Source organism: Macrobrachium rosenbergii, chromosome 17, assembly GCF_040412425.1.
Source record: "Macrobrachium rosenbergii isolate ZJJX-2024 chromosome 17, ASM4041242v1, whole genome shotgun sequence".
Taxonomy (NCBI): domain Eukaryota; kingdom Metazoa; phylum Arthropoda; class Malacostraca; order Decapoda; family Palaemonidae; genus Macrobrachium; species Macrobrachium rosenbergii.
This window is the reverse complement of record NC_089757.1, coordinates 29382143-29409767: the sequence shown is the minus strand read 5'-3', so window position 1 is coordinate 29409767 and position 27625 is coordinate 29382143. Positions and strand designations below refer to the sequence as shown.

General features: G+C 38.1%; 1 protein-coding gene and 1 long non-coding RNA gene across 3 annotated transcripts in view; one reads left to right on the top strand and one right to left on the bottom strand.

The window, feature by feature from the left end:
* The first annotated feature begins 296 nt into the window (after nt 1–296).
* On the top strand, nt 297–26550 carry LOC136847833 (gamma-tubulin complex component 4-like). 2 transcript variants are annotated; one of them, XM_067119780.1, is made up of 12 exons: nt 297–485; nt 2979–3108; nt 3264–3460; nt 12737–12831; nt 13218–13377; nt 14226–14379; nt 15544–15698; nt 16563–16707; nt 17653–17781; nt 18755–18932; nt 20146–20221; nt 24523–26550. In XM_067119780.1, exons 1-12 carry the CDS (start codon nt 408–410, stop codon nt 24976–24978), a joined length of 1953 nt encoding a protein of 650 aa, XP_066975881.1. In that variant the 5' UTR covers nt 297–407; the 3' UTR covers nt 24979–26550. The 2 variants fall into 2 exon arrangements, with proteins under 2 accessions (XP_066975881.1, XP_066975880.1); XM_067119779.1 differs by having other exon boundaries at nt 302–485; nt 18740–18932.
* LOC136847839 (uncharacterized) overlaps nt 19059–27625 on the bottom strand; it is a 30283-nt gene continuing 21716 nt past the window's right edge. Inside the window, exons 3-5 of the long non-coding RNA XR_010855858.1 lie at nt 24201–24351; nt 23716–23878; nt 19059–19400 (exon numbers count right to left, since the gene is read on the bottom strand). This is a non-coding gene — a long non-coding RNA (uncharacterized lncRNA). The remainder of the gene's footprint in view (nt 19401–23715; nt 23879–24200; nt 24352–27625) is intronic.

The window sequence follows — 27625 nt, the reverse complement described above, 5'->3', positions numbered from 1 at the left end:
TTTACTTATTATTATTACTACACATAAGCATGGTTGTTATTCATATATGTATATCGTAAAAAACTCTTGTCCATCTGTATCCACACCGTAAGCTGAGATTTCTAGCCCCGCCCACTCAGATCGCATCTTGGCCTGGCCTTGAATTAAGTAAACCAACCAAATTCCTAATTTAAAATGGCTGTGATGCAGATGAATTCATAATAAAAAACGAACAAAGTTAATTTTACCCGACACAAAATGACGACGAATGAGACTATAAAAAAATATCAACAAGGAAGTGGAAGCAAGAAAAGTAGTGAGCCGTTACATAGGAAACACTTCGACAGTACTGAACTCTGCGCGGTGTTCTCCAAATTAAGTGTTATTGAAATTTGAGTGTATTGATATTTGAAAGATAATTTTCTGTCATGTTACATGACCTCATATTGGCTCTTGCAGGACATAGTGGAGATATATTTATTGTCAAAGACGATGGAACTTATGAGGTGAGTTATTTTTAAAGTTAATCTTTTATAGACGCAGACTAGCGTAGGATAGCCTAGGTTAACCTTTCAGACTAAGCTAAGGTATAGCCTACAGCTTAGTCTGAGTAAGCCTTTGCTTGTTATGAATAATGCTTAGGCATTAGCCCAATGTATACATGTCTGTGATAATTTAATCCTTGGCCTATGTAGGCTACGCTAAGAACAAAGTTTATACAGTTTTATTATTGACTTAGCTTAGTCTACGTGGCCTATATCATGGCACTAGTTAATTCACTTTGAAATGCTGAAATTCTTATACTAAAGCTTACTGATGTAGCTATTTTGATTTACTAAAAATAAGATTTTGTGAATATTAGCCTAAGGTACAGGTAATTTTGTGACTTGGGTAGGCTCTTTTAAAATTAAATAAATTTTACTTCAGTAGGCCACCACAACTCAGTACTGCATTTGAGTTGGTATTTCTAAGTATTAGCTCCGCACGGACTGTGTGGAATGGTTCCGCGAATACGAAAGTTATTAGGGAGCCATATGTTCAAGAAGGGATTGGCTAAGGAAATCAATTATAAAAGGAGCCATACCAACCTAACATACCCTAACCTAACGTAACCTAGTAGGTCTTGTTACTTAGCTGGGGTTGTGGACCCCCTGGTAAAGGAAACCACTTTTTACCAAAAGTTCCCTTATAACAATGTGCATGCGTGATAGCATTCCAGGATGGCCAGCATACAAAAACATAATCAGTTCTGTAATTAACCAATAATTACAGTTGATCGGAAAAAAATAGTAGTAAATTCTTGATAAGAAAACCAAAATACTATAGGAAAAAATTTTAAAGGAAATACTGAACACTTAGTTTTTAGGTTGTGCTCTTAAGTTTCCTTAATATCAAAATCATGCAAAATTTTGCAGATTTACTGGTATCAAGATATTTACTGTCTTTTGTTAATGTTCAGGAGCAAGCCAACAAAGTTTTTGGAGTAACTCTACTTGAAAGAGAGAGAGAGAAACTTAGAAGTCTGTTAAACCTTGAAGTGTTACCTTATGAGATCAGTGAACCTACCACACTTGGTTTGTCTCATATTTTATTACCTTTTAGTGTACTTTTGTCCCTATGTTCATGGAGTGGTTATGATATTGAAGTAAACATTTACCATAGGTGTTAGGCTATGACTTCTTAAAATTTTTTAATACAGGGTCATTTAAATAGGAACATGCCAAAGAATTCTTACTAGAAACTAAATAAATTTATGTGGATATTTATTTGTTTTTTTTTTTATCTGCTTCTGATACATTTCAGTGTAATTAGACCTTCTGAAATTGTTGTTGTTTGCACAAAGTAGCTGATGACTAGCTGAGCAGTTACAAAAAACTATTGCTGAAGCCATGGTCTGTGGAGTTGAATGTCACTATGTGGCAGGATAAGAGAAGGGGAAGGCTAGAACAGTGAAATATCAGTTTACTGTTTGTTGCCTTGAAGCAGTTCAGATGTAAAAATGAGGACCCAATAGATAATGGTGCTACTTTGTAGTTCAGTTTATCTTAATGCTTTGTTATAATGATTTACTTTGTTTTGAAAGAGAAAAAACTACTGTTACATGGTCATTGGCTGCAAATCAGAATTGTAACATTTCCTTGGTTTTAATTAGATAGAATTAAACCTTAGCTCCAGGTGTATACGTTGAGAGTTAACTAATGTAATAGCAACTTGAGAAGTATCAAATTGACTTTGTGTGTAATGAATCGACTCTGTGGGTGTTGTATTTAAACGACTGTAAGCCTTTTTGACTTGCATAGCTGGTGCAAAGTTGGCTAGCACTAGCTGATGGCATTCATAGGTAAATAAAGTGAGGAAAATCTAGAATGATCTTTGGGGATGATTAGCCCTGTGACATCTTTTCTTAACATGACTTGGAATGTAGATTGTGGAACAATGGTACAGTCCAGTCATGCTAATAAGGGTACTGTCTACCACATGACCCTTGTTAGCTCTGAAATATTGGCTTCCTCATCATTTCCTCCAGAAGTTGGGTTCTAATTCTCCAAGACATGATATATAAATCAAAGATTAACAAGAGACCATCCCACCTAAATACCAATTCAGTCTACTGTAAGTGATGTATTTATGTATCAAAATATAAAACCTTTATTTTACCTTTATTTTACATAATTGGCCCTCCTCCCATCCCTTTGACTTGTATGGGAATGTCGTACAACACAGGGAGTGTCTGTTGTCTATGAGGAAGGAAATTTGGGGCCAAGATGTCTTACCTGACCAGGGTGAAGTAATTTGCTCAGAACTATGGGCTGTGTCTGAAGAGCTACTGACTGCAGATTAGGTTACTGTAGAAAAATGTTTGTACAAGAGAAATAAGTTTTGTTTAAAAAATTGTACAGTACATTCAAAGTTTATATAAACAACTCCAACATTTTATATTCTCTTGGTTTTTAGATTGTAATTTTCCAGCCACATTGTAAATTTTGTTACTTCCATAGGTTGTGGATGATTTGGGATTTTTCCACCCATGTGAGGTATCCATTGTGGAGGAATTATTGAATATTTCATCATGCTACAAGAGGATAAAAAACTTTTATACGGAGTATGACACAGTTCAGATCAGCAAAGGTATGTGATATGATTTTGTTTTGGAGTTATGTATGCTTTTATAGTAGCATTGTTGTTATAACTACTGTATTACTTTTAGCAATAGTGCCAATAAATCAGCAGCAGTATGATTGTTGTTAAGCTGGTATTGCTTTATGATGTTTTATCTCAAACAGATCCAAATTACAGAGGAGGCCTATACCTGTCATCACTTGCCGGTGCTCTTAAAAGTTCTGTGAAAGTATATGACACTAGTGTGGTTCAGGTTGAGCAACAGATCATAGATGACCCAGAGCTTCCACTGAGTCATCTTTTGAATGTTCTCCAGCCTCTTGCTCCATTATTAGCAGCTTTGGCTTCCCTTGTTGCAGAAGTAAGTACCAACACAAGTAGTCTTCCATATAAGTTGAGAAAGTATATAAGTTGTATTTAACATTCTTTATTGATTAAACTTAATTCAAGGTTACACAGAAATTCACCCACTGAAAGTAGTACTGTATAACATTCTGGTCCATGTTGTCTGATTCCCTATCCATATTTGAAATTTTGAATTTTATACATGAACTTACCTGTTGTTTACATATAGCTGTAATTCTCGATCTCGACAGAAAATTCAAAACTGGCGGTCCACGCTAATATATGGTCAGGTGATATATCTACCCCGCTCTACTGGGGTACCTGGATCCATTTCCATCAACAACTAATCATATTTTCTCTGTCGGGGCCGGCGACTAGTCGTCTCTCCTCTTCAGGAAATTCATCGGTGCTTTTTTTTTTTCTTTGGTGAAGTACCCACTTTGTTGACGGTTCTGGCTTGTTTTTGGCTTTGGTTGAGATTTTTCTAGTTATGTCTGATTCAGGATCTCAAATTAGATATTGTGGGGTTGTAAAACTCGAATGTCTCAGTCTAACATAGACCCTCACTCTTCTTGCTCTAACTGTAGAGGGAAATTGTGCGAATCTGGATAGATGTGATGAATGTTAAGTCTTTGTCTGTGCTTGATTGGCAAAAGTTGGCTAAATATCAGGCAAAATTAAGTAAAGATAGGGCACGTAAGGCTTGGCCAAGTTCCTCCCAGAGTAGGAGTAGTATTGCCTCTTGTTCTGTTCCTGTTACCCCTCCTGTTCCTATTCCTGCCCCGAACCTGTTGTTTCCAACCCACTACCGTGTCAGACCTTCGGGCAGAATTTGATGGTAAGATTTCGGCTCTTTTCTCTGCGATAGAGAAGATTGGCCAGGATGTGAGTGCGATGTCTAGACATCAAGTGTTCTTGTGATAGTGTTGTGGAGGAGGTGACTGTTCGTCCCCCTCGCTCTCCTAGGTCGAGGCCTCTGTCCGGCTCCCAGGGCTCAGGGAGAAGACATGCCGAAAGCCGAGAAGGGAGGCGAGTGGGGTCTGCTCCGCGAGCAGTTGCTCCTCTAACAGTCCTGTTGCGTCCCCAGGCTGTTGCAGCTCGCTATAGTAAAGCGATGTGGAAGTGTCTTCTTGTGCTTCTGTTTTAGGTGAGGAGGAGTTGGAAGCAGTCAGAGTCTAGTAGGCGCTGAAGAGACGCAGAGCTTCCTCTCCAAGTCAAGTTCCTATCAAGAAACTTTCCGGCACGTTCTCCTCTTCCGTCTTGTAGCTTTTGGGATAGCCCAGAGATCTCTTCTTCTTCAGGCAGTCGGATATGCGTTCTACGGATCGTAGCGGCGCGGATCCTCCTGTTAGCATGCAAGTAGCGCTTCCTTCCCGTTGGATCCAGTCGGCTTTTATGCCTCCAGTTCCTGCCCCCTTTCGCAAGAGGATAAATTGGACAAGATTTTGAAAGACTTTTCAAAGGTTTTAAAGCTCCAGCACTTCAGGTTCCTTCTGCAACTGAGGGCTCGGTCTCTGCTCCCGCTCACGCACCTGGCGCGCTTCCGCTCGCGCGCCTGGCTCCGCTCGATCGCTCCTGGCGCCATTTCCGCCGCACCGACCGCCTCACACGCTACTTTGGCGCTTGGCGCCTCTCACAACACGTTTCCAAGGTGCACAATGTTTGCGCTTCTAGCGCTACATTAGGTTTTAGCGCCTCTTTGGCTCTCGGATCTTCTAAGGCTCCTGACTCCTCTCAAGCTCATGTTTCGGATAAACGCGGCGTGGAGCTCTTGGCGCCTCGGTGACGTTCAGCGATACTCAAGAGGATAACGCAAGTTTGGCTCCCGGAGCGTTTCTATCCGCGGTGCTCCAACTGCTTCAGAGATTCTCTCCCCAGTTTCCGATGTTTGAAGTAGATGATGTTCCGTCTGCTCCTCGTCCAACTTTTAAGCATCTCTTACAACTTTTTGAAGAACATTTTCAAGAAGACTTTTGCTCCAGCTTCCCCTTTCGTCTCCAACTCGCCCAGTTTGCCAAGGATTTTAAACCTCCTTCCTCTAGATTTCTGAAGCTGGTCCTGTCTGTTTCAATCGAAAAAGAGCTCTCCAAGGCAAGAAGGATGGTTGAGCAAGAAAAGATCTCAGGGTAAAACATCTTTCTGTTTTCCCCCCTCTCAACTGTCTTTTAAGTCTCGTTCGTGGTATGAGACTGGGAAGTCTTTTCCTTGGGAGACTCTGCCTCCTCTCAGGGGTTTCTCCAGCCTTGTGGATTCTGCCCGTCGCTCAGCTTTTTCTTCGTCCAAAGTCGGCTTCTCGTCTCTGGAAATTGACCATCTGGTGAAGAGTTCCTATAGGATCTTGGAGATATTTTCTTTTATTGACTGGTCTATAGGAGCCTTGAGCAGGATAGTGAAAGTCTGTGATCTTCCCCCCAAGACTGCTACAGATCTTGATGCTATTTTGGCCTGCCTGGACAAGGCCATCACGGACGGAACGTCAGAAATTGCCTCAGTGACTGCTACCGGCATTTTGAAGAAGAGAGCACATTGGATTTAGTTTTGTCGCGAGAGAGTCTCCAGGAACCAGAAATCTGCTCTTCTTTTTGCTCCTTTGCTTAAGGAATCCTTTTTCCCGCCCGTTAGTTAGGGAAATTTGGAGGCTCTCTCACGAGTCTACTCAAGACCTACTGGCTCATTCTTGAAAGACCCAGGTTTTCGACTTCTCCAGTAGTACCCAAGCCTTCTTTCCCTGTATCCTCTAGGCCTTCTCGGGGTACTCCTTCTCGGCCCTTTTCCAAGTGCTAGGGAAGAGGAAAATTCTCTTCTCATCCCCAGAAAGCTAGGGGTACCAACCGATGAGTTCAAGGTCCTTCATGCGACGGTCGGAGCCAGACTAAAGTCGTTCTGGCAAGTTTGGGAGGCCAAGGGAGCAGAACCCTGGGTGATCAACGTTCTGAGAGAAGGCTACACCATTCCTTTCTCAGAGAGTCCTCCTTTAAAGTCTTCGCCAGTAGACTTCAACGTATCATCCAGGGACTCAGAGAAACTTGTGGTGTTGGAGGAGGAAGTTACTTCCCTCCTTCAAAAGAGCCATAGAAGCAGTCCTCGAACCTTCATCTCCGGGGTTCTACAACCGTCTGTTTCTGGTTCCAAAATCGTCAGGAGGATGGAGACCAGTCCTCGACGTAAGTGCCCTGAACAAATTTGTGCTTCAGACACCATTCAAGATGGAAACCACACAGTCGGTTATCAATTCCCTGAAGGAAGGAGACTGGATGGTGTCCCTCGATCTCAGGACGATACTTTCATGTACCTATCCATCCGAGATCAAGGAAATTCCTACGGTTTGTGTTCAGAGGCAGGGCTTTTCAATTCAGGGCTCTTTGCTTCGGCCTATCAACAGCCCCACAAGTTTTCACAAGGACGATGGCTTTGCGAAATGGCTTCACTTAGAATTCACATTTCCCTTTACCTCGACGACTGGCTGATCCGGTCTCCGTCAAAAGGCCAATGCATGAAGGACCTACAAAGGACCCTTTCGTACCGACAATTGGGTCTCATAGTAAATCTTCAAAGTCACAACTCTCCATCTCAAGACTTGACTTATTTGGGAGTTCGGATGAACTCAGTTCTTTTTCAGGTTTTTCCGGCGTCTCAAAGGATCGAGAAATGCCTGCTGAAAGTGAGATACCTGATGGCAGCCAAGACTTGTTCTGCCAAGGAATGGATGAGCCTTTAGGCACCCTCTCATCGCTAGAGATGTTCGTCAGTCTGGGGGCTACATGAGACCTCTTCAGTTCTTCCTACAGCAGAGATCTGGAACAGGAAGAAAGACACGGATTCGTTTGTTTTCCTCTATCCACTCCAAGTAAAGCAAGACCTGTCATGGTGGAAACGACAGGAGCAAACTAGATCAAAGGTTTGTCACTGAGACAGAGGAACCCAGACCTGATGTTGTTCTCCGGCGCTTCAGACGAGGGTTGGGGAGCAACATTGGGGATCTTCAAGTGTCAGGCAATTGGTCTTCATCCCAACGGGACTGGCACATAAATGCGAAAGAAAGTTGAAGGCAATACATCTGGCCTTGGAACATTTCGTGCTTCTGGTGGAAAACAAAAAAGATAGTAGTGCACTCGGACAACTCCACAGCTCTGGCGTGCGTGAAGAAACAAGGAGGCACTCACTCCTTCTCTCTGTTCGAGATCGCAAAGACCTGCTTTTGTGGGCGGCAACCAAGAACATAGAGCTAGTAACTCGCTTCATCCCGGGAGCTCTCAACGTGGAGCGGATATCCTCAGCAGGTCACTCCAGGTCATTCCGCCGGAATGGACCCTCCACCAGAAAGTCTGCCAAGGCCTGTGGAAGGTTTGGGGAACTCCCATGCTAGACCTGTTCGCAACGAGGGAAAACCGCAGACTACCTCTCTTTTGCTCTCCTGTTCCAGACCCAGAAGCATTAGCGGTGGATGCCATGCTCCTGGACTGGTCGGGTCTCTTCCTTTATGCATTCCCTCCCTTCAGGATGCTGGGAGAAGTCCTGAAAAAGTTTCAGCACACAAAGGTGTGTCAATGATCCTTATAGCTCCATGGTGGCCAGGAGGATCATGGTTTCCAGAGCTACTGGAGAAAGTAGTGGATTGGCCAAGGAGGTTGCCATTCAGACCAGACCTTCTGTGCCAGTTGCACAGCAGAAGTTCCACAGGAACCCGTCAGATCTAAATCTGACAGGGTTCGAGACTCTCGGCGACTCTACAGGAGGAGAGCTTCTCTAGAAGAGTGGCGCCGGCAATGGCTAGATCAACCAGGCCCTCGATCTACAAAGGTCTATCAAGCGAAGTGGAAGCGCTTCAGGGAGTGGTGCTCCGAGTCTGGAGTGTCTTCCACTTCTCGACTCTAAGCCAGGTGGCGGATTTTCTTTTGTTTCTGCACAAGGAGAAGAAATTGGCTGTCAGCACGATTAAGGGGGTATAGGGTATGCTGGCGGCAGTTTTCAGGAATAGAGGTATAGACCTTTCCTCGGACAAAGATATTGCAGAACTCCTTAAATCCTTTGCTACCACTAAAAGCCAAATCTCTTGTGTACCGCATTGGAATTTGGATGTGGTGCTAAAGTGGCTTTACCTCCAAATCTTTTTTGAGCCTTTGAGTTCCTGCTCCGTTAGGAATCTAACTAAGAAAACTCTCTTTCTCTTGGCACTGGCCTCGGCAAAGAGAGTAAGTGAGATTCATGCTCTGGACAAAAGAGTTGGTTTTTGTGCGGATAAGGCTGTAGTTTCCTTCACCTTGGGTTTCCTAGCTAAGAACGAAAACCCTAGTAATCCATGGCCAAGGAATTTCCATTGCTAGCTTATCCTCCTTGGGTGGAAGAGAAACGGAGAGACTTCTCTGTCCGGTCAGAGCATTGAAATTCTATCTGGACAGGACCAGAAGTGTAAGAGGAACTCATGATTTTTATGGTGCTCAACTAAGAACCCCAAGAACCCTCTATCTAAAAATGGGATTGCTTTCCTTTTGAAAGAACTGATTCAGGAGGCACACAAGGAATTAAGGGATGGGATTTCCCTTAGTTAAAGTGAGGCCTCATGAAATTAGGGCTATTACAACTTCTTTAGCCTTCAAGAAGAACATGGCTTTAAAAGGACATTCTAAGTTCAACTTATTGGAGATGTTAGTCTGTTTTTGCCTCGCATTATCTGAGACAGATCCAAACCACATATGAAGACTGCAGTACGTTGGGCCCCTTTATTGCGTCTGACACGGTGATGGGCAAAGGAAACCAGGGCTCTAGATCCTCTCCTTAGTTTCCTTGGGTGCAGAAGTTTTTCTTTTTGGTCGACTACTAGAGCCTAAGAGGTTAGATGGCCTAGTAGGTCTAATTTTAATAGGTTGGTGTGAGTTTTTTTTATGGTTGGGTGATATGATGGTGGATGCTTTGAGTACTGCGCTGAGCAGGGGCATTATATGCTTTGGTTGATTGTGTCAAGAAGACGGCTGGGCCAACAGACCTTTCTCCATATAGGCAACCTGCATTGAGCTACTAGGCCCCAAGGTTTCACTAAGGATAGCAGGTTACAGAGGCAGTAACCGAGAAAACAGCTTCCTTAGCAGGTAAGGATCCAAAGTTAAGACGTTTTCTTAGCCTGATGATCTCAGGTTTTTTCCATTTAACACTTACAGCTGTCCATGCCCACCGCCTCAATGTGGCAATCAGCTATATGTAAACAACAGGTAAGTTCATGTATAAAAATGACATTTTTATAATAAAATAAGATTTTATATCATACTTACCTGTTGTTTACATATAAAAACATTCCCACCAGCCTCCCGCAAGGGACAAGGGGACATAGAAATATGATTAGTTGTTGATGGAAATGGATCCAGGTACGGTAGAGGGCGGGGTAGGCGTATCACCTGACCATATATTAGCGGGACCGCCAGTTTTGAATTTTCTGTCGAGATCGAGAATTACAGCTATATGTAAACAACAGGTAAGTATGATATAAAATCTTATTTTATTATAAAAATGTCATATTTTCCCCGTGTAACTCTGTGATTGATTTTGCCTCATTAATATGTTAACTTCATAAGCTAAGACATTATGTCATTTAATCCTATTTTTATTAGTTTTCCCCTTTATAGGAATAGACATGCAGTGAGTTGCATATGCACTTGTGTATCCTGTGTAAACTCTATAAGGTGTAGGTCTTCGTTTTTCCCCCTTTGTCTTGAATTTCTTTGCCCTTCCTACAGTTCTCCATCTTCTACTTCCATGTCTACAATTTTTCTGACCAACTGTTTCTCATTCCTCTCATCATGTGTCCAAACCTTCAGTCTATTTTCCAGACTGTGGAACCACATGTTTCCACCAATTGGTCATTTGTAGTATGGTCTTTCCACTAATCCAGTCATGACTTTTAACCGTGTATAGCAACTCCTTTACAAAATTTCCACCATATTCCTTGTCATTGCTCATGGTTATGCTACATAGAATAGTAAGTACAGGCCTAAGTACTAAAATCATAAGTCTGCTCTTGTTACTAATGGAACATTTTTTTATTGACAAGTAGAATAGCTGTGTTACTGACACTCGTTTTATTACTGCACTGTCAGTACTGTATTCCGTTTCACTGTCCAGTGTGTCCCAAGGTAATAGAAATGCTCTGCATCTTCAAGGACATGCACATTTATCAAGCAGGGATCTCAGCCTCCCTCTACATTTTGAGCATAAAAAATATCTTATTCCATGTATATTTTTTGATCCTGAGTACCTCTTTTGTGACACCATCTGTTTCATTTAATACACTCCTTTCCTAAAATAACCACAAGGCCACTCTCCAGGTTGTACTTTTCCTTTTTTTTTATTTTTTCTTCCATTCACAGTAAGAATTTGTTTAGCCTTCATTAGTTTTCGATCCTTTCTTCCCCATCCAGCTTTTCCATATTTTAAACATTTCCACCACCACTTCCTCAAGTTCTACTGTTAACGCTAGGTCATATACATGTAGCAGCTCCCAAGCCCCCCTCTCCCCCCCCCCTCTGTTTTGCGCATTTTGTGGCTTCCATTAATGTGATGAACAGCAAATGGCTCACTACTGAATCTTGATGGAGACCAACATTTAATTATTTGTCAGTTTAAATCTGTCATTTAAAATATCTTTTCAGGATCCACAAATATGTGATATAATCTTTCTTAATGTGGTACTTTACCAGTAGTTGCCCCATTTTAAAGATTATTTCTGTTGTTGATCCCACTGGCATGTGTCCAAACTGACCAATTGATTTTAACAATTTTTTTCAGCACTTCTTCATACTATTACTGTAAGGCTTTTCTCATTTTCTGATCCTGTATACCCATTTGTCAGGTTTTATATATATTCTGGTAAGCTCATGGGTGACTGATTTATTAAAGCATTTGTTATTGTGAACAGTTCTGGAGGTTTTTTTGGTTTTCGTCTTCCATAGGGCCCTTTTAACTTCTTCAGGTGCTTTTTGTATTTATCCCTCTTCTTTTGCTAACATCTGCCAGTTCATGTTCCTTTTCTTCAAAATATTTTTTAAAAATGCCTCCATCCTTCAAGTACATATCTTTTTATTTTCAACTTTATGTTTTCACCTTTTATATACTTTGCCCCATTCACATCTTTTCCTTTTCCTCAGTCACTTTGCTAGCTTGAATATGTATCTTTTCCCTCTGCTATGTTGAAATTCTGATACCATTCCTCCCAACTTCACATTGTTCTGGCCACCTGCCTATTAGCCTCCCTCATCTTTTCCCTATATACTTCACTTCATCTTTCCTGCTTGCCCTTTGCAGAGCATGAAGGCTCTTCTCTTCAGTTTCCTTTAGTACATTATGATTCCATCATCATATTCTCTTGTAAAACCCTTTCCCAGTCTGAACCACCATATATTTCTTCTGCCTTTCATGTGCCTTTTTGTTCCCATGGATCACTATTTGCTGACTATTTTTGTTGACACTATTCTTTGAACTTTTTAATTTCAGTGTGCTGTTTTTATTTAATAGACTTGATTTTTTCGTATTTTTATTCTTAACTACCTTTTTCATATTTGTATTCTTTGATGCTGGCTGTATTTTAAATCATAAAATCTGTGTACTTCAGTTTCTCCTTTTATACAAGTTGTCAGCTTGTCTGTAGGCTTCATAAACATTGTGTTTAACAAATTTGATTTTAGAGTTTAGCAAAATTCCAACTTTGCTTCTCCCTTCTAATTTTTCTCTGTAGCTACAGTATATCTAAGTAGTATAATATGGTAATTTTACAGTTGTAATTAATATTACAGTAGTATTAATAGAGTACTTGAATTTTATGTGTTTTACCTGGAGCCCATAAACTTATTGAGCAAGATTTTGCAGAATAGAATGTTTATATATTAGAGGAATGATGAGTTGGAAATGAATGCTGTATGTATACAGTATTACAAAAATTAACAATAAGTGGGTTTTGACTGGTAGTATGTTGTTAAGAATAGTTAATTGTAAACTACACTAATAACAGCTACAAAATATAGATCTTTATTTGTTAAATTTTTTTCATAACCCAATTTCTTGGAATCACAGAAAATGTTGAACAAACAAGAAAAGCAGTAGCCATTAGACAGTTCATTTTAGACATATATTGTTTGGAGTCCATGGTTCTTCAAAGACGATGGAATTTTTATAAAATAATTTTTTTATGTTTTTGGTCCAGGATATAGAAATTGATTTTTGGTGAAGGACAGTACAGTAGATGTTTAGTAAAATAAGTGTGGAATTTAAAGCTTTTAAAGTTTAACATGCATTCTTTCTTCTTTAGATTGAGGAGAAAAAACCCCATGGATGCAAGATTCTGGAAGTTCTTCATAAACACAGTGCTCTGTCAGTCTCTTATATCAGAGATACCTTTGTAAGGTATGTTATTTTTGCTGTAAATTACAAACTTGGCCATGCTTTTAACATCAGCAGTGCTGTATTTTAACAAATTTCTGTGACTGAAGTATGCATGCACTGTATATTTGTCCAGTTGGGTGACTCATGCATACTATATTTATATTTATCTTTTTAATATTAATGTGTGATAGAGAACAGTCCTTTAGGCCAGTGCAGTGAAACAGAAAGTTATTACTTGATTGATCTGCATGAGTTCTTGGTAATTTTTTCATACATTCATTCATTTGTATGTCTGGTATTATCTGCTGGCTAAGTAACCAAATACTGTCTGCTTCTGATTATGATTTGCTTTCTTCTCATAGGCTGACTGACCTATTAGTAAAATTTTGTGATGTTTTTTCTCTCAGGATTGAGCAGACTGTTCACTCAGTACTTTATGATCAGCTGACTCACTGGATGCTGTATGGGATTTTGATAGATCCCCACAATGAACTTTTTATACGAACTGTCTCCACTTGCATTGATAACTCCTCAAGTAACCAGGATCCTTCACAAAGTGATGCCATTGTAAGTTTTAGAGTCGTTATCTATCTTTATGAACTTTAGTTTCCCAGTTAGAGATAGAAAATTAGTTTCCCAATTTGAATATTATATGTCACTCAATATTTGATTCATTACATTTTGAAACAATCACCAATGATCAAAAAGGATCAGACAAGAGATGAAACAAGTTTTAATACGAAGTATTTATAACATTTATGTTTTTTCTTTTGTATATTCAAAATGAAAGCTAATTGCCATAACAGGATATCCAATATTTATCATAACCAAGCTAGACTAAAGAGGTAATTAAATGATATACAAATGCCCTCCATAATAACAAATGCCCTCCATAATAATAGTGTTATGTTTATGATGTCATTCATGTGAAGGAAAAGTCAGCTGCTTGTCTATGAGAGAAGCTAGCTCAGTTGTTGGTAACATATTCAAGGTCTTTTAATTAGTTGTAGAATCATTAAGAACTGTGATTAGCTATTGTAATGTCTTAATGATGAGAGCTACACCTTTCGCTTACTAGTCCTTCCGGTTGACTGAAAACTCACCTAGCTCTGTAAGTACAGGCAGAGTAAGGGGCACAAGAGAGTGAGAAAGCTGATGGTACAAGAATTAGGTGAACCTCAGTAGGACTCACTAATTACACTTAGAAATTTGATCTTACTTGCTGAGGTCAGAAAAATGTATTTATAGAATGATGGTATGTATCCATTAGTATCTTAAAATTCAGATTTTTGTCTGTTTGAAATGGCAAAGCTACAATGCTTTGACATTTCAGACAAACTGTGAAGATTGTTGAACTTCATGTTTATATCTTTTATATATTTAACATTCATACAATTTTTATTTTATGAAAACAGAATCTGGCAGAATTTGAAGCTCCAAAAATATATAATAACTACAACCTAGAAATTGATATGCTGCCAAGTCATATTCCTCTTCATATAGCAGGGAAAATTCTGTTCATTGGAGAAGCCATCCTTGTGTTTGAAAGAGAGGGAAAGAAGGACACTGGTGAGTAGTTAAACTGATTAAATGATCCACTTTTTCAGATGTTAAGAATCAGTTTAAATGTACCATAAAACAATTTGATTGCCTGATTACAGATCAACAGGTAGCAGAGGCTTATATCTTTTTGCAACAATATTTTCTATTATTTCAGTTTGACAGCTTTATAAATTATGACAGTAATCTATAAGAACATTGTCACCCTGTGATGTTACTTAAAATGTCGTGACAGGATTCTTTCACTCTTGTTTTCTTAGAAAAATATTATTGAGATTTATGGTGAGTGGGTCATTTAGCCAGTCAGATGATCCTGTAAACAGCACAACAAAACTTATTCTTTTGCTTCCAGAGTTAATATCTTTTGCACTAAAAGAAGGACAAGGAATAGTTAGGGGCTCTTATTGAATAGTTTTGGTAATACAGTAGAATGTCGATTTAACACTGTTTATCCAGTTTAGCATATAAAATCTGTTTAAGAGAATATTGATATAAAACTGTGGAGGATGTTGATAATATAGAAAATTCCTTAACTTGGGTTGATCTGTATGTAATTGTGAACATCAACTTTCTATATGCATACTTTGTCAAATCAGGCCTTTAATATGTAGTCTGCTTAGAAAAATGGAACTATGCTTTATCAGTCAAGAAGTGGTGGAAGGCTAGCATGAGCTATTTTGTAATGTGTGTTTTATCATTATAAAGTTGTAGACCTTGCTTCTTAATTTCACCAATCATCAGGACTGGTAACCCATATACAGTAACATTTCTTTTCTTAGTACCTGGATGAAAATTGTAGCTAGTTAAAGATTTTGAGGCTGTTGGAATGGGCATTCATGTAATTCCACTGGTACTATAAGATTGTCAAAGAAGCCATTCTTCATCAAATTTAAATAGTGAATGGATTTTTTTTGCTTTGTTTATTAATCTCTACCACTTGTTTATTGTAGCTTATGATTTCATGGATTTTATGAAGTATTTTGTAAATTTGGGGTCTTTGGGTTTGTGTGAGTGTGTATACAGTGCTGGAGTTAATGTTAAGTTGATTTGAATAGTTTGGTAAATTATTTTCATAAGATTCATCTCTTTTATGTACTTCTTTTTGCATAGATAAATCAATAAATTTTCAGACAGTTTTAAAAGCATATGCCATGATAATGTCTCCTTTTGCAGGCATTGATTTTTCTTCTGTCCCATCACGCATTGGTTTGGTTTTAAAGAATAAAGAAAAAGAATACCTTCAGTTGCTGCACGGTTTGGCTGATGCTCCATTTTCCATCATAGAGTTCAGCAAAGTTGTTGAAACCATAAGGCACTGTGTTTCGCAGGTATGTTTTAAAGAAATTTGTAATTTTTGGTACTGTACACTGTTGAAAAATGTAGTGGTAATTTTTAGTACCTTCCCTTATCATTATGTGATTTCATCACAAATGTTGATAATTAATTATTTTTTAGTTTGTAACTGATTGGCATTGAAAACCATTGAAATTGTTGTTATTTCAGTACTATAAACAAAGTTTTACATATTCACCATCCTTGTTCCTATGTAAATACAAACCATCATTTAGCACCAGTTCGAGTTGGTTGTTGCACTTGGGAAGAAGGCGGTTAACTGGTGGTTAAGTCTAAGTGTTGGCTTTCCTCTTCCTTTATCTACCAAAGTCCTTCCAACACCTTAGGAGAGGTACAGGGGTACCGTGGGATGTGGGGACTGTACACAATGTCCTATGTTCCAAAACTTGTAGACATTTACTTGGCACCGAACAGTCTTGTCAGCCTGGGTGCCTGGACTTTAGCCCCAGACACCATACATTCACCTGTTTATCCCAAACTTTTACAAAAAGAAGATTCTTCTGACCTTTTCTAGTAACTGAAATTACAAGACTGCCATTTTAAGAATCGTGTTAGTTTGATAGGTTTTGTTTTCAAGCTGATATATGGCAAACCAATATGGTTGTATTTGCACATATAAACATTATAGTATTAAGGCTTGCAGGATACTGGATTGTTCTCACCATCTTTGTGTTATTAATGCAAGCATTAAGCAATCAGGGATGTGTATTAGTGACATGTTTCATGCTTTTAGAAAATCATTTAGGGTTGGAACTTCAAGGAAAGCTTAACTGCCTTTGTTTTTGGCTTTCGAAAGTTCTGTGAATAATAATGTGAAAATTTTTTGTTTTTGTTTACAGGAGGTTTGCAAGCTTGTAATGGATGCAAATTTAGTAACAGTGCTTCATGACCTTAAGGCTGTTTACTTCCTTGGTAGAGGGGAACTGTACCAAGCCCTTATTCCTTCCCTCACACATTTCATGAAGACAGCTGGTTCCACAAATGGTAAGTAGTATGTATAAATTTTTTTTTACATATGAGTGTAATGACTGTGACCAGAATATATATATAACAAAGGAGAATAATTTGGTAAAAGAATACAAATATATTAGTTAGAGAATTGTATGTAAAAACTGGATGTGACTAGTTTTAGATCTAGGATATAGAGGAGTGCTTGAGGTGTAATTTAAATGCTAAGGTAGGTTACTGAGAAAGTGATGGTTTCAGTAGAAATGAAGTTAATGAACAAAATGAGAATGGGATGTATTATGGAAATTCCAAGCACATTTCCACATTGTTGGAAATAATTTTTCCAAAGAAGAATATTGATAAATATACTTGGGGAAGAGAGAATGATGAGAAAGTGAGACTGCTAAATTATGTGTTAGTATGTAGCACTTTTACAATCATTGATGGTTGCTTTAGAAGTGTCAAGAATTTCAGCATTAGTGATATACAGTAGAAATCTTTAAATTACAGTTTTAACTGTTTGAGTTTTTGGGAGGGTCACAGAAATTATTTGTGGCAAATCACATTCTGACTGTTTAGGGGCCTATCATTCTTTTTCTTTTCTCACTTGTAAATTTATTTTTAATGGTGTAATGCAGGTTATTGTCATTTTAAACTGAATAATTGTAATTTATTGTAGTTTGTTAAAAAAAAATGCAAAAATAAAAAGTTATGGTAACAAGTTTAGATTCAGCCAAAAGTATGTTTCAGATATCATTTGCAGCCATCAGAATCTTTAGAGTTGACATTTACATAGCGGCAAATGACGTCTATCAGAATCTCCAGGGGTTAATAGATGTCCTATTTTCAAAAAAATTATTAAGCTTAGATTTTAGCTTTTAAAATACTAAAAGTTCCCTTACAAATTAGAACCTTTATGATGCACTAAAAATTTGTCTTTTTTTTTTTTTTTTTTTTTTTTTTTTTTTTTTTTTTTTGCAGATTTTAATGCACTGTTCCAGTTGGCTGGCCGTCAGGTTCTGTTAGAAGATGAAATGTTAAGCAAGTTTACACTCAAGCGAAAATCATTGCCAGGAGATAAATCATCCACCAAATCATCGGAACTTAGTAGTAAGATTATCAAATATTTATAGTGTATGGAAAATCATTTATTCGTATGAGAATACAAATCATCTTCTATATAGAAGTATCTTTGCCATAAGTTGGTTCATTTATTGAAGATTTGTAACTAGGTACTTGCTACTAATCTTCAAGGTGTGGTAGTGAGTGAAGGGTTGTATCTAGTTTTCTTTTGACTCCTGACTCCTGTCATGTCACACATCTTGACTGCTGCTGTGAAACTTTTGCCTTTGGTTCTTGAAACTTTTGGACATTATCCCTTTTGGTATTGTATAGTGTTAAATTATGTGTTCTTGTTCTGTTATAGACTGGTAATTTTTGGTACACTATTTGTTGTGCATTTTTTAATGTGGTGATTTTCATGCCAAGTAAATATTTTTTCATCACAAACCCATGTCGTAATTGAGCCCTCATTTGCAGTTTTGAATGTCCACAGACATACTGTATGTCTTGCAGACAGAAGACGATCATTTATGGATATGAGTCATGAACCAGTTAATAGATAGAAACTGTCCTCAAAATTCACATATCTGTGGTGATTTTAACATAGTTCAGCAAGAGTCTCCCCCAGCTTTTTGCTCAGCAGTTTTGAAAACTTCAAAGTCATTACAAATATTTATCCATGAACTTCTTTAACCATTGATATCTCACATTCGTCAGTCTTAATCTTTTCTCCACTTTTTTTTTGAGTGTTACTATAACTTCTGTTTGTACAGCTTTTTCAGCCATCTCAAAATCAATGGTTATATTCTTAATTGGGGTTGAGAAGTGTAGAAAAGTAAGTCCTGAATGAGCCTGTTATCCCTTAGGGCACTTAGATTAAAGCAGTGTTTTGTTCTCATGAACGAGTTTAACTATAAATGGTGCATGAATTTAATTTCAGTAGTTTACCGGATGAAAATAAATTTGAATATGTAAATGTATTGCATATTTTTCTAATTTTACAAAGTATGTTCCCTTCCAGGTAAAAGTTGGAATACATTGAAAATTGAGTACAATGCAAAATGGCCATTGCATAAGTTATTTACAAGCAGAGTTCAAGACAGATACAATGCAATTTTCAACTTCTTACTTGATATGCGAAGAGCTCAGTACCGCTTGCAACAACTCTGGATTGTGCAGATGAAAACAAAAAATGACAAGTGAGTTCCATCTTTTGTTAATTTTAATCATGTAAGAATAATCACTAGAGACTGCTGTCCATCAGTAGTTAACATTGTATATATGTATACATCTAACATACTTAGGATTAAAGAAAAATGCAAAAGGTAAAGCAGTTACATATATTAGATATTTAGAATTTTAATGCAAGTAACAGGTACAAACAAACCACTACAGATGTATGTAGACCTGGGCTTTGGACCACGTAACAGTTTAAAATGAATTTTTTATTTTTATAAAACCTTTCTTAACTCTCATAAAGCTTCAAGCATTTTACATAATATGACAATGAAAGTAACATGAAATTAAAAATAAGGTCAATGGTGGCCAATATAAATACACAAGAGGTGCATTTATATTTATGCAATTATTGTACCATCTGTCAAGGTGTTAACTTTTAATACCCACAAGGTATATACCAAGTCACTGTCCTCATCTGCTTGTAGTACCTATAATATAAAATTATTACATAAATATACACCTTGTTATATATAGTATAAAATAACACACTTATGTTGTCTGGATAAAAGTATTTAAATAATGGTACAACAAAAGGTCTTTCCCAAGCGCAAATAAATATGTAGGGTTGGAATCAAGAAGGGCATCCATCTGTAAAACATCTGCCAAAACAAATTATGAAATGAGTCATTCAGTGATTGTTAGAAACACCTGGAAAAGGCTCATTAAAAACAGCAACCCCAACTAGGGATTAAGCTGAAAAGAAGACAACAAAAGGGTTGTTGAATATGGCACTAATACCTTCATGTCTGTAGATATACAAAGTTTTATGAAGGCAGTCTAATTCTGTGAAAAAGAAAACATGAAGTATGAGGTAAAACAAGTGCTGCACTGTATGGTCAAATGTCCAAAATCATTGTGTAAAACACTACTTACTGTAGCTCTAATAACTATTTCAAAACTTATAGTTTCATACCATACAGACCTTAATTTTATATTGTTCCCGTACTTCTCAACCAATATACATTTACACTGCACTGCAGAGGAGCAAACAGTACGCAAATTTTGAACACCACAAGCATTAGGTAATTTATACTAAGTAACAGTTACAGTTAGGGCAAGTGCCTCTGTCACCAGCTAATACTCTTGTAAAACAGTGGTTTGAATGAAAAAATATTTAATTTTAGAAATGAAAAAGTAATAAATGGTGTCTTATTAATGTACATTCTATTTCAGTAAGCTGGACAGTTTGCCCTGGACTTCACGCCATCAAATGAGTCTTTTGATTGACAACATTCAGTACTATCTTCAGGTATTGTCTAATTACACATTTTCAGCTATTAGAATTAACTTCTTAATTTTTCTGATGTGATTTAATTTTTTGATGTGATTTAATTTTGTAGAAAAAGTTGAGGTTTGTTGGAATGTATGCATGTACCATATCCAGTACAGTACTGTAATTATGTGTTTAGACAAAGACTAAAGTCAGGTTGGGCTTCAGGTCACTGCCCTTTCCCCAGCAATAGTTTGGCATGACCACATCAAGAAGGCCCCTGGCTTTCCATTAAGGTGCCTATGGGGCTGGGACTTGCCATACCACCTACTGACATAGTGTAGTTGAATTTTTTTGAATGCATAGCAGCAATATCACCCTGTACACTTGGCTACTTCTTTAAAAAGAAACATTTCCAAAGAAAGCTAGCAATGTACTTCCCTTCCAGATGTCATGTGACTTTGGAATAGAGTACGGGTCTGTCTTTTTAATCGGAAACTAAAATAATTCTCAGCCCTTGTGAAGAGAGTGATTTGATTGTGCTAGGATGTAGAAAAGTGGCCTGACTAGGACATTTGCTGTGAAACTAGATAAACCTGGAGTACAAGCAGGCATAATGTTTTATCTGTAATACTGAGTTCCCTTACCAGAATAAGGGATTTCCTCTTCAAAGGGTTCTCATTTTTAGCTGGAATGATGGGCTAGGAGACAACAGCAAGTGATAGCTAGGTGTATTGGTGATGAAATGTTGCCCCTGTCTAAGAGAGCCCAGTTTGCTAGTTTGAGCTCCTGATAGCAAGGCAGTCAAGAAGATTGCTATTTGGAGCATATTAGTTGCACTTGGACCTCTGAGTTGAGAGAATAGTAGGAGTTGAACCTTATTCAGGGACCTGGTAATGGGAAGCCTTGTAGAATCCAGTCTTTGCAATCCAAAACAAGACAGCCTTGTAACTGAAATTGTTGCAATAGCAAGGCACTTATCTTCAAACAGGTTTATCAGAAAAAGTAAAAATATTTTGACAGAAATTTCAACTGGGCTGTCAGTGTGGAGGTAACAAACCATACTTTCAATATGGACTGGCATTGTCAGACAAAATTTGTAGTTTTTGCCCCAGGTACCTAGCAATGTAGGTGAATAATCTTCATGGTAGACCACACTTAAAATACTTACTTGAAGGTCACTGCTCAGATTAGACAGCTTTCCCTCCTACTGTCTGGGATAGAACAGCAGATGGTACTTGAATTAGTTTTTTCACCCCTCGTTGAATCACAAGGAACCAGTGACTCCATGGCCACTAGGTAAGTATCCTATTGAAAATTAGCAGTTTCCATCAAAACCTTTAGAATCCAGGACCATGGAGGGAAGAGATAGTTCGTCTTAATTGTCATCTTGATAGAAATGCATCTCTAGCTATTGCCTGACTGTCCAGGTTCAGGGACATAGGCAGTGGAGGCGGATGGTTTTCACATGCGGCAAATAGGTCCACTTCTGGATGTGGAAGCACGTTGGCAATCATATGAAAAGAGGATGTGTCTAACATCCACTCAGTCAAGGCTGCTGTATACCTTGACAGGGTCTGCTATTAAACAGGGATCCAAGGTGAATTTCTGACAAGTACCACTTCTTTGCCTGAGCCATCTATAGGTTAAGACAGCTTGACTACATTGAGAGGGGCTGATGGAAGGGCCTAGACTCCTAACATCATGTGCTCTTGCATGCACTATATTGGCATCTGAATGTGAAGAAGAACTGTAGGCTTGTTTCATTGCTTCACGCAGCCAAAAGGAGATAGTATTCTTTGATACTTCTTATTCTGGCCTGTACTATCAAAAAGTCTTCAATAACCTGGTCTGAGATGGTTGCGCAGTGCTCTGACAGGACTTAGAAGCATTCTTCAGGGTCATTACCATCAAAATCAAAATCTCCACGGGAAGAGATAGAAAAAGATTTGAATCTGTCATTGTGAACCGAGGGATTTCGAGTTAGCTGCAAGCTCCAGGACAAATTCGAAGGCAACAGACCCCCAAGCCCTCATGTGTTTATTGTCAAAAGAAAGTCTGTGAAGTTCACTAACTCTCTCTGAAGAGGCTAAACTTAGGTCCCAGTTAGAGGTCTAAGTTCTCGCAGGGAACAGGACTGCTCAAAACTCCTGATAAGCATAGAGATTTCCCACGAAGATGATAGGTTTACGTCCTTCAAACGTAGAACTAACCCTAGAGCAGCCCTACTACTTGCTGAATAATAGTTCCGACTGGAGAGAAATCCCGTTGATGACACCCATCACAGTAGATGACCCACTTTCCCTGGTACATGGCTGTTGAGGGCCTTCGGAGATAACGAGACATTTCTGACGCTGTGTGTGTGTGTGTGTGTGTGTGTGTGTGTGTGTGTGTGTGTGTGTGTGTGTGTGTGTGTGTGTGTGTGTGTGTGTGTGTGTGTGTGTGTGTGTGTGTGTGTGTGTGTGTGTGTGTGTGTGTGTGTGTGTGTGTGTGTGTGTGTGTGTGTGTGTGTGTGTGTGTAGCAGGAGAGAGTTAAAGGTCAGATTGGCCCAGAATGTTGAAAGGCATCTTCTGCCACAGCCAGGGATCTGGAATGACTGAACAAAATACCTTTAGTTTTTTTGCTGTGTCTGGTCACAAAGAGGTCTACTGATGGCCTTCCCCATAGATGAAAAAAGCCTTTCTGCCACATCCTTATGCAGTGACCACTCTGTTCTCAAAACCTGCCCCCGACGACAGCTTGTCTGCCAGCACGTTCCTCTTGCCTGGGATGCTTCTTGCTGAGAGATCAACTGAATGAGAGGCCGCCCACTGGTGCAGTTGTCCTGTCCAGTCGTGAATTCTGGATGACCACTGTTGCGCAAGTATGTTCTCTCAATCTGTGTTGGGCTTGGACCACTTCTATCAGTCTGAAAGATACGTAATAGTATGCCTCCATCTCCATTCCCTTCTGACCCTTCCTTGGGTTTCGCTTAGGGGAAAGCATGTACAGGTTCAAGGTCATGCCCTTTGGCTTAAACACTACCCCAATAATTGTCTGGGAAATCAGAAAAGAAGGAATTCAACTAGACTATCTAGACAGTTGGCTAACTGGGGGAGCCAGCAAAGAAGTGTGCTTACAAAACCCGAGAGTGGTAGCTGACAGAATCCAGTCAAAAGGTTTCCTGGTAAGTTGCATACACCCAATATACCTTTTCTTATGGTTGGGACTCTGTTGGGATACTCTTTGTCGACAGCTGTCTCTTCCCAGTAAGATTCAAACCAGTATAAGGAAGGACCTGAGGGAGTTCCCTACACAGTTGTTTTTCAAGACAACAATTGGAATGAATCATGGGCCTGTTACAGTTTGCTCAGACTGCAACTGAAGGATGGAAACTGAGTCTGGCTATCTCATGCCTGGACAAAGTAATCTCTATCCATTTGCAAGTTGTAGCAGCTTGATCTTATCCACAAATTTAAATCTTGGCTAATTTTATATGCAGTGTTGCTTTGCAGCAAGTATAAATTTTAGAAACTGGCATTTTCATACAAACCTGTTACTTATGGTGTGACATCTTATCTCCCAGCCATCTCACAGCTCATGAATCAGACAGTACAAATGTAACTTCTAGCTGCCTAAAACTTGAGGATCTGCCCATTCATATGCAGTAGTACCTAATGACTACTTTCTTCTTGTTTAAAGATTGAGTGAAGCTTCTGGAAATGGTTTAATTATTAGACAGGGGTTTGTATGAAAAAATTCATTAAAAAATGTTTAAAGTTATTTAATTATTACTTCCTTCAGTTTATTAAAAAATTTTTAGTTTACAGACAAGAAAACATTAATCAAGGGCTTTGATGCTTCAGACAAGTCACAAGGAACTCTCAGGCAGATCATACAGATTTTAATCAGTCAGTCTGGAGGTCGTAGCAGCTTAATCATTCCTGTCTAATTTTAAATTTTGGCTAACTTCATAAACAGTGGTTTGTTTTAAAACAAGTACATAATTTTCAAAAACACTGGTGTTTTCATACAAACCTGTTACTTATGAAGCAGCTTCTCACCTCTCAGCTCAAGGGTCAGACAGACAAATAATGACACTTCTGGCTGCCTAAAACTTTAGGACTTGTCCACATTTATGTAGTACCACCGACTACTGTTTTCTTTGTTTTTAGGTCAGCTGAAGCCTCTGGAAATGGGATAATTGTTAAGAAGAGGATTCTATGAAAAAATTTATTATAAGTTTTAATTTAATGTGATTAAAGTTAATATTTCAATTGGTGTTCTGACTCAAAAACTTACAAGTATATAATCCTAAATGTTTAACATTTCGATTTCACACACAACTTTTTCTTTTCAGGTGGATGTTTTGGAGTCACACCATTGGCAGCTTATTGGAGAAATAGACAAAACTAGTGATTATCAGCATTTAGCAACTTTACATCATAACTTTCTTGAGTCTGTAGCTGCTCAGTGTTTTATGAGTAATGGGTTGATTTGGAATAGACTCCTCATCCTTCTAAACCTAGTGAATAAGTTTTGCACTATTTTGGAAGAACAGTACAATACTGATGTGCAGCAAAGGTTGAATTTTGTTCAACAAAAACAGGATGATGATTGGCAAGAAGAAATCAAGATGCTTAGCAGTGTTTTCCAAAGAGATTGTTACAATCTCTTCTTTTTGCTGTCTGAGCTTTCTGTACACCAGCGTTCCCAGTACACTTCACAGCTCGTCATGAGGATAGATTATAATAAATTTTACAGCAGTAATGCCAAAACTTTTAGGTCTGCATTTGATGCAGAAAGAGCCCAATAAATTTTCCAAATTTAATTCCACTAAGCTTTCTCATAGTCAAGTTTAAGAATTGGATGTCTTTTGTCTATTTGCTCTGTAGTAAATAATATATGCCTACTTCAGTATAAAAAAAAGTCACTGCACCCTTTCTATCAGATGATAAGGTAAATATTTACTGTAGGTCTACTGATATGACCATATTGAAAATTAGGAAGTTTATACCGGATACAATGTACTAGATACTGATCTGCTTCAAGACTGGAAGGGACAGAATCTGTACTAACTACTGATCTGACATCATGTACTAGATACCAATCTGCTTAAAGACTGGAAGGGACAGAATCTGTAATAGAAACTAATCTGCTTAAAGACTGGAAGGGAAAAAATCTATGTAAAAGAAAGCTGTTAGCTGTTACCATTAGGAAAAATACGTACTGCATTTTTTACTGAAGCAAGAAAGTTTGCTGAAAGAGCAATATTTAGTTATTTGTATCATAAAGAGTTTGATTTATGGTGTCAAGTACAAATAATAAATATTTATTTCTTATTTTTTTACTTGATAAATTACATTTGAATGACTATAAGTTACTCTTTATTTACCATAAGTAAATAAACAAGCAAGAGAAGTAAAAAGCCTGTTGTGTGTCAGGCAGTTTCTTTAGTGCCTCTGAAGCTGAATAACCTTACATAAAATTTCTTATTCAAGAAACCTGACTTTTAAGTTATAATGTACACTGTTCTTGTATGTAAACCACACTCTTTGCATTCTTGGGTTTATGCCTGATAAGGTAATTCTTTCAGGATAAATTTGGTAAAATTAACAAAGAAAAACTTTACTTCAAACTCCTCTTCTTAATAAATATAGAATTTATTGTTAATGAATGTACAGTATTGGAAGAAGGGATTTACTGCAGGTTTTAATTCATGCTTTTTGACAATTCAGTGTTGTAACATTTTACGGAGTCCCTAAAGGCCCAAGGTGTTACCCTTGAATGGTTTCACTTTGTTAAAAGACAATGGCCATCATATTCATATGTAAGCACAAGGCATTAATTTACTTGGTGGGAAGAATGCTAATATCAAAGAGCTGTGATTCAGGGTAACTAGCTAGAAATGTAGCTGTCTGTGAAATGAGAGTGAGCGCTCTGCAAAAAGTGCTTACAAACTTTCAAGGTGTTTGAATAAGATGTCAAATGTTTATCAGTATTTATCTTCTTCACTATATTTTGTTATATAAAATGGAAATCTTTATATTATCTGTGTTCTGTCATTTTTATGCCTCATTTTTAGTTACATTTTCCTGACAGCCTTAAAAACATTTACACTTTAGAGTTAGTGGTTAAAGCCTTAAAAACATTTACACTTTAGAGTTAGTGGTTAGTAAAGGCTTCATACCACTGACTTATTGTACTGTATTTATTGAAGACTATTATTTTTGTAAGTGTGAATTTATTTCAAACTGACTTAGGATTTAACCGACTAATTATATATTTTAATGCTCATCCTCAAGGAACTGAATCATATGTCATATAAAATGTTGCTTATTCTATTCCAAAAATTCTGTAAAATAATAACGAAAAACTATATCGTAAAGTGCCATTTCATTCATCCATGACATGTTTCCTAGGCAAGCCTTCTCCTAAGGAAGAAAATAAGAGGGACAGTGATCGATAAGTGGGTAGTAGACATGCATAATGGATCGGATAGGTACCAGCTGACTACCTATCTTATTCAATGTTTGTGTGCTTGAGAGAAAACTTCCAGTCATCAGACTTTCAAAGCCCAGAAAATTGTGCTAGCTGGCCACCTTTTCCAGATAAGAATGACTCAAAGGATGACACAGGCAATGGATTTTCTTTTCTATACCCAAATTCCTTGAACGTGCTTTCTGTGCCTGAACCATCTATGAGGAGTAAATATCCAATGCCGGAGATCAAATAGGTCCTTACTATACCAGATAGTTAAAGCCACTAAACTAAATCCAAGTATTTTGAGGATTTCTAGATATGACCAACCAGGGCACATGTAATATTACCAAGATGCTAGACTGGATTTGCAACCTTTTTAAACTGCTCAAACCCATGAAAGTATGCTACTAACAGGTCAGCTAAAGAAACTCCTGTGGCTTTTGACCTACCTTTCACTGTGGTCACCTCAAAGCATCTTCTCTGATATTATAGGGAGGATTACATACGTAGGATCAAGTAGAGGTTACATATGACTCATGTTGACCCATACTCTGACACTCAATAAAATCTGACATTTTATCACACGCTTGCCAGCCACCACTGGGCACTAAGACTTGTCAGATGTTTCCTTGGCCATCTCTTTTCTTCTCTCCTAAATCAGACACCAGTTTAGTACCTTCCTGGCAGTTATAAACGGGCAGGGATCGATGATATGAGCCACTACAGTAGAATCCGCATATTCGCAGGGGATGCATACCCCACACCCCCGCAAATAGCTAAACTCCGCGAATACTTAAAACGCCTCTAAAAATGCTTATACCTGAGTATTTTAATAGCTTTATAACAAAAAGTGCATTTAGTAATAAAAATTATATGAATAGGCAAATTTTCTGTGAATAATGTGTATGCATGCTCTACAGAGAAATCCACGAATCAGCGAGTCCACAAATCGTGAGAATGCAAATGCGGGGGGCTTACTG

Bases quoted from the DNA above. Each gene is read 5' to 3' on its own strand.
- LOC136847833 (XM_067119779.1), top strand. From the start codon at position 408: ATGTTACATGACCTCATATTGGCTCTTGCAGGACATAGTGGAGATATA. The intron at 486-2,978 runs GTGAGTTATTTT...TTACTTCCATAG, and splicing joins AAGACGATGGAACTTATGAG to GTTGTGGATGATTTGGGATT. The intron at 18,933-20,145 runs GTGAGTTCCATC...ATTCTATTTCAG, and splicing joins ATGAAAACAAAAAATGACAA to TAAGCTGGACAGTTTGCCCT.